Here is a 7,333-nt window from a genome sequence, read left to right as displayed (position 1 = left end):
GCAGGAATGGTGTTACCAACTAGCACTGTCAGTACAAAAATGGGTTTTTCAAAAGCAAGGTGCAGCCTAACTCTGCTTTCAGCCTGGCAAACAGAACATAGCTATGCTGAGAGAATTTGAAAACACCTTTCTAGGTTTCCATCCAGCTACAGGAAAAGGTCAACAAATCACAAATTTGGTGCAGCTTGGCCACATAGGCTATTGTCAGAATGCGAACAAAACTATAGCTATGCACTTGGCTTTTTCTCCTCATTAAATGCACTCTGGATGGGACTTGATCAAACATGTTTGTAAATGTTTTGTATGTCTTTGATTCCTTAAAATGTATCTCTAATATTGGCTCTGTGTTCATGCCTTGAACAGCAGTGGAGCTAGTGACTCAGCTGGATGCAAAGCTGACCTGGGTATCACTGAGTGTCAGCTGACCTCAACCCTATTTTTTTCCCCATGACCTTCTTGACTAGTATCAGTCTATTGTGTGTCCTTGGATGACTAGTAATATACAGATTGTATTGTTGAAATAATAACTTCTTCTCTTGCCCTTCTCTTTCCTTTGGGTAGAATACGATTCTGATCTAGAAGAAGACATAAAATCGGAAACAAGTGGCTACTTTGAGAAGATTCTCGTTTGCCTTCTTCAGGTAATGGTAGAGAGAAGAGATGAGAGTATAAAGTTCTGTACATTTTTCTCTTCCTTTTTGAAGACGACATGCAATAGAAGAGGCAATTCAGTCATGGTCACCAGACAGACTGTGGAGACAACCATGTCACTTGGACTGGATCTGTGTTTGAGCTTCAGTGTGATTGAAGCAGGGAACCCTTCCTCCCTCCTTCCCTTCCTCCCTTCCTCAGCAGCAGTAAGAGAGCTGGGAACTTACAGTCTGCTCTTCTACAGGGGGATGCATCACTTTATGTATTATATGTGTAAAACCATTGGATTCTACAAGGCTCTTAGAAAACAAAGTCCCTCAACTATGATTCACTAATCTTCCAGGGTCTGTGCCCTCAATGCTGGTTGCATTTGGATGCATTAATCCTATCACATATTCTGAATTTTCCTGCCTAGTAGCAGAATAACTTAGCAATTTTTCTACTGTGATTCACAGGACTGAATTCAGTGTCTTTCAGTGAGGAAGTTAGCACTTGTGCTGTCTGAAACATTATTGCTTGAGTACTCTGCAGAAATAGATAGCTGAGAAGGATAATTGATCTTTGCCCAGAATATACTTTGTGATCCTTATATATGGAAGTATATTCATCAGACAAAATGGTTACCTTTTCTTTTCTTCCTACAGGGTGAGAGGGACAACGCTACACTCTATGTGGACACAGCTCTAGCTCTCCAGGATGCAGAGGTACTCTCAAATGCCTGTGACTAGGGATATCTCTCATCTTACTGTGTCTTGAACTTCAAAGTGCTTCAGTGGGCAGCAAAGTCCTGGTCAGTGGAAGGTTGGAACCACAGTATTTTGGTGTGGGGTGATCTTCAAGCAGAAGCAATGTGGGGTTCTTCAATTTTGCTTGCACTGTTGAGACTTGCTATTCCAAAGAGGAGTGATGAGAGATGGGCTTGGGCTCAGCTGCTTTTGATATGTGAAAATTTATGGATATGGTGGAGTGGAACAGCAAAGAAAAGTCCTGGTCAGTGGAAGGTTGGAACCACAGTATTTTGGTGTGGGGTGATCTTCAAGCAGAAGCAATGTGGGGTTCTTCAATTTTGCTTGCACTGTTGAGACTTGCTATTCCAAAGAGGAGTGATGAGAGATGGGCTTGGGCTCAGCTGCTTTTGATATGTGAAAATTTATGGATATGGTGGAGTGGAACAGCAAAGAAAAAAGAAGAAACCTCAAGAGTGTTGTTGGTTGCTCCCGCTGCTGTTTTTTTTTTGGAAATAGTGGATGCTCCAATTTGGCTAGAAAACACAATCAAGTGTGTTCATAATCAACCATTCTATAGCAGTCTAGCTCACACAGTGGTTTAGGTTACTTCAAAACACTTTACCCTATCAGTGCCTTAAGCCAAGCTCCGTTCCTTTACCAGGTGCACACACAGAACATCTCTCTAACAATTGTGTGTTAAATTACAGACTCTCTATGCTGCTGGGGAGAAGATACGGGGCACTGATGAGATGCAGTTCATCACCATCTTGTGCTCAAGGAGTGCCACGCACTTGCTGAAAGGTATGGAGCAGAGCCCACACTCCCAAGCCTCTGCAGTTAGTCAAAAAGAAGAGGCAGGGCTATAGATGGGAGAGACAGGTGGGCAGAAATAAGTCCCTGAGTCTGCCTCCTAATCCTTGGTCACTCACAGACCAAAAGCTGCCAGTAGCTTACACGAAAACTTATGAAGACTTACTGCTGCTAAAAATCAAGTGACTTATCTAGATGTCCCTATACAGTGGTGATGATGGGATGGTATAGCTGGCTTTGTAAACCCAAGGGGAGGAGACAGTGAGTCATTCCCTTTCGAACCAGGTAGGAACATTCAATAGACAGACTTGTGGTCCCTTGGATGTGGGTTCCTCTGGAAAAAATCACTGAAAAAGTAGCTGGAGGACTGGAGAGTCATAGGGTGCACTCTGCATGTCTGCCCCAGGTTCTTCTGAGGGCATCAAAGCCTGCTTGGAGGGAAGACACTAACCCGGCTCCAGCTGAGGGAGCCCTCAGCTCCCCTCCACCCCATTCAGCAGAGACCTGGCCTTGTCATCTCAAGACTTTCAGTCAGAGCATTGGACTACTTCAACAGATTTTATTATGTCAGATGAATCTAAGCATATCATGTTCTTTGTAAATCAGCTGGACCTAAACTGATCAATTCAGCTGGTGATAAACGAGTTTTGCCTGTTTTCTAGACCCTGGAGGCCAGCTCCCCCTTGTGTTTCAAATTCAGTCTCCCAGCAACACTTGGAAAACAAACAAAAAGTGGTCTCTAGTCTTTGGCTGTGTCTGCCTTTAAGAACTGGATTTCAACTAATGGTTGTCGTGATGTAACCAGTCTTTGAGACCTACGCTATCACCAAGAAAGTATTTTCTTCTGTGCTATGGCAGCCTGTAACTGTTAGTCTTTAAAACTTGAGTGTAATTGTTGCAGCTGATTTTTATTTTTTTTTTTTTTCTTCATATGGAGAGTAGGCCGGAGTTGAGAAGGTTGAATGCATCTGTATATTTGGTGGTATTTGTGTTTCAAATTCAGTCTCCCAGCAACACTTGGAAAACAAACAAAAAGTGGTCTCTAGTCTTTGGCTGTGTCTGCCTTTAAGAACTGGATTTCAACTAATGGTTGTTGGGATGTAACCAGTCTTTGAGACCTACGCTATCACCAAGAAAGTATTTTCTTCTGTGCTATGGCAGCCTGTAACTGTTAGTCTTTAAAACTTGAGTGTAATTGTTGCAGATGATTTTTATTTTTGTTTTTTGTCATATGGAGAGTAGGCCCGAGCTGAGAAGGTTGTATGCATCTGTATATTCGGTGGTATTGCTTTTCCCCAAAGTATCTGAGTTTTAATGTTTAGGTATCTGATCTTGAATGCTGAACAAACTTCATTAAGGCACCCTTTGCACGGCATAGAAGTTTTCCTTCTTTGTCAGTCTGAAAGCAAGGAATCAAATCTGAGATCTGTAAATCTGAACCCCAGAGTATCCAGAGCATATAAGGTGAACAACAACTCTGTTACTGAGCTTTTGTTAACGTGGGAGTTCAAGTATCTTGGAATCTGCACCTGTTTTGCTCGTCTTTTCTGAGTTGTTTTTTAAAGTTATGGTTGAAACAATAAGTTTTCCCAAATTGTTATTTTCATTCAAAAGTCCAAGGGCCGTGAGTGCCATAGTCCTCATTTTAATTTTCTTTCTTTTGGCTCCTGAAGCTAGGGACATCAACACACACAAGACTAAATGACTGAGTCGTGCCTAACCCTTTGTTGTCTGCATCATTTCTATGGTTAAAGACAGAAAGGAAGAGTCAGATTTCCAAATGAATATGAGGTGACAGCGCTTGTATTTTCAGATTAGGGCAGGGAATTAAGACCTGTGGATGGGTTGGGGTTTTGTGAACATTGCCATTCATTTTTGAAGCTGTTTTCTGGGCTTGACTAAAGACTTCTGAACTTGGTGCAGATGTGGCCATTGCTTTAGCAGGATCTATGTTTTCATATCACCACATAAGCAACACCTGTACATACTGGACACAAAATACCTGAGCAGGTGCTTTGTAAAAATTGAAGCTCTCTGTGTTTCAGTGTTTGAAGAATACCAGAAACTGGCTGGTAAGAGCATAGAAGACTCTATCAAGAGTGAAACTCATGGTTCACTTGAGGATGCCATGCTGGCTATTGGTAAGAGTGGCCACGTTTCCCTTTCTTTCCTCTGAGTCCACTACCTTTTCCTCTGCAGCAGTTTACTGTTATGGGATGGATCTACTTTAATAAAGTATCTGGTAGGAAGTAAAGGGTACTTCTTAGGTAAGATTAACTTGGATCCTGGGGTCATACTGAGTTAATAGAAAGCATGTTGAATCTCTGTTACTTGCTGCCCTACACTGGAATTACTGTTGATTCTTACTGAGCCTTTTTGTGTGCCTAGTGAAATGCACCAGGAACGTGCATTGTTACTTTGCAGAGAAGCTGTACCATGCTTTAAAGGTAAGACTCTTCACTGTAACTTACTTGTTTTCATACTGGACTTAAATGGGTGGAAGCCAGGTTACAAGTTAAATTAGAAGAGCCAAGGTGTTAGTGAAATCCAGCAAGTTTAGTGCTATTGTTGCAAGTAATAGCAGAATCCCTTCAAACACTTTTGGCAGAAAAGTACCCATGCTTGAGATACCAAGGGAGTCTGGCTTTTCTGACTTAGGAGTCTGCAAGGAGCCCAGTCCCACCTTCTGGAATGTGGACAAAACTTCTGGAAGAGCCTTTTCTAAGAGTTTGATCATGGTGGAGTTTGTCTCTTAATGTTAACTTAAAGAACTGCACCGCAATATCTTCTTTTTAGGAATATTTTTTTTCAATAGCAGTATAAAATGAGAGAGTTCCAAATGGAGATAGATAAGGCAGCTACATATTGTGCCCCTGTAACTCCTAATTGATCTGTGACAGACATCAGCTTTCCCAGCTGTGTGGAAAGCTGAGATGACTGATTATTTTTATTATCAACATGATCTCAATTTTCCTGTGAGTGATTAAACAATATCGGTTGAACTCAAGTGTTGCATGGGTGAGGCTGTAGAAGGACAACATGTATACAGTGCCAACTTCCAACTCTGTGGCATGTTTGCTTTTGCCTTTGACATGTGCAAAGACTTATAGCACACTTCCATGGTGGGCTCATGGTATTGACAGTGGCCCCTGGGAGGAGGGTGGGGATCAGCTGTCCAGAAAGAGAAGCAGATGTGCTGCAAAACATGTGCCAAGCAGTGTTTGAAAGCTGACTCTTCCTGTCATGTGCCAGTTTGCAACAGCTTGTCCCTTGAACACCCACTAACATCACAGACTGACAGATCTGTTATTCCAGGGGGCTGGTACCTGTGATAAGACTCTTATAAGGGTGATCGTATCTCGAAGTGAAGTTGACTTAAATCTTATAAAGGCTGAATTCAAGAGTATCGCAGGAAAGTCTCTCTCCAGTATGATTTTGGTAAGCAGCATCTTGATATGATCCTTCTCAGCCATTACATACATTGCTAACCTGTCCTGCACTGTGGGATGCTTCCATGATTGTTTTTGGTAAAAATGTCTTTTCTGTGAAGATAATATCTCTCCTTCATTAGGCTGTTAACAATCGTCTCCGTGAGAGAAATATATGCCAAAAAGGTGAGTCAGATTTTATGTCCTGTAAGTGACCTGTACAAAGTCAAACACAAGGAGAAGCCACTCCAGGTTTTTGATGGCCCTAACTCTGTATACGTGCATTTCATGATATCCTAGATGAATCTAGGTTGATTTAATCTTCTCTGTTACACCTTATACTCACGCTGCTGTGCTATCTTCTTCTCTCTCTCTCTGCTGTCCTTGACTATCTTAAGCCAGTGCCATATAAGTCAAAACAGTGCTGATTTTGGTTTGTTTGTTTTCTTTTTGTTGTTGGTTGGGATTTTGTTTAGTTTGGGGGGGGGGGTTGGGGTTTTTTTAAGCTCATTTATCCCAGATGAAGTCCTGGTCTATACTGTGGTGAGATAAGTTTAGAAACAGAACCTTGTCAAAGCTTATTGTAGCTTTTGAGCTTTGAGTCCCAGCTCTGCCTGAATGACCCTTCCTATTAGGGCTGAAATGCTGGGGTTTACCATTTGTCCTAAGGACTCTGGGACATTCCTCTCCTCCAGTGCAAATGGCACAGAAGCCCTGTCCTTAGCAGTCCCCATGGGAAGTCTGGTTCTATAATGAAAGCCCTTTCTTCTAATTGACACTGTCAGTGTCTGTCATGTTGATTAATGATCAGTCTTCAAGGGTCTGTACATATTCATTCCTTCTGAGAAGTGGAACTGGCCTTACACCTGTTGTCAGAAAACATTCAAAGGGAGCAAATTTTTTATCTACTGATATTCTCTGTAGTGCTTCTCTGGACCAAAAGGACCATATTTGTGGCTTTTTAGAAATGTCACATGTCAGGGCTAAACTATACTGCCATTCCCCTTCCTGTAGGGGGGAGACACTGCACAAATATCCAAGGACATAAAATCTGAACACAGCCGGCTTGGTGGCTTTCATTGGTTCTGACTTTGTGCTGCTCTGCAGGATGGAGCCCTGATCAGTTACTCACCTGGATTCCAAAGAAAGGCATTGCACTTGATAAATGTTATTTCAGGTGGCAGCCACAAGCCTCATTTCTCCATACACTTTTGATGGTGTGTCAGCTGGCAGTAACTCTGCTGAAGTGTGTCTTGCTCTTTCCAAGGTCCTTTTCCTCTGTGGGCATATTCCACAGACTGACAAAGTCAGCACTCAGTGTATGCAGGGGAACTTGTACATTCACCTTTTAAATTTTTTTTTCCCCTGTCAGGATGACACCAGTGGCTATTACAAGACAGCCTTGCTGAATCTCTGTGGCAGTGACTGACAAAATCTAGGAGGAAGATGTTGAAATGGATACAGAAAGAACATTAACAGTGAACAAGGATCTGAAAATGTACACACAGAAAGTATTTCCATTGATCTGAGGAGAGAAAAAGAAGATCAAATTAATGGTCAAGATTTCCAAAGCTCTCTGAAGGATTTGAGCACTTGTTACACATTAAAAGCTATTAACTTCCCCAGTAGTTTCTCAAACACAAGGGGGAATGTTTCTTTTTTGTTTCTATTTTGTTCTGTGCAGTTTCCCTTCTCTCTTCCCTTCTCTTTTAACAC

At 42.0% G+C, this 7,333-nt stretch overlaps 1 protein-coding gene across 3 annotated transcripts in view; it reads left to right on the top strand.

Annotated features, from left to right (window-relative positions):
* The window catches only part of LOC103774783 (annexin A8-like), a 14,282-nt gene extending 7,236 nt beyond the window's left edge, over window positions 1–7,046 (top strand). For 2 of the 3 annotated variants that reach the window (XM_008942208.1, XM_008942210.1), the window contains 7 exons: window positions 562–641; window positions 1,296–1,355; window positions 2,087–2,180; window positions 4,235–4,330; window positions 4,578–4,636; window positions 5,505–5,627; window positions 6,990–7,046. In XM_008942208.1, the coding sequence (XP_008940456.1) occupies window positions 562–641; window positions 1,296–1,355; window positions 2,087–2,180; window positions 4,235–4,330; window positions 4,578–4,636; window positions 5,505–5,627; window positions 6,990–7,046 (569 nt within the window). The remainder of the gene's footprint in view (window positions 1–561; window positions 642–1,295; window positions 1,356–2,086; window positions 2,181–4,234; window positions 4,331–4,577; window positions 4,637–5,504; window positions 5,628–6,989) is intronic. The other variant, XM_008942209.1, reaches the window with a different exon arrangement.
* The last annotated feature ends 287 nt before the right edge of the window (window positions 7,047–7,333 follow it).

This window comes from Merops nubicus, unplaced genomic scaffold, assembly GCF_000691845.1.
Source record: "Merops nubicus isolate BGI_N331 unplaced genomic scaffold, ASM69184v1 scaffold12036, whole genome shotgun sequence".
Taxonomy (NCBI): Eukaryota; Metazoa; Chordata; class Aves; order Coraciiformes; family Meropidae; genus Merops; species Merops nubicus.
The sequence above is the reverse complement of the archived record's forward strand: the minus strand, read 5'-3'. Positions and strand labels throughout refer to the sequence as shown.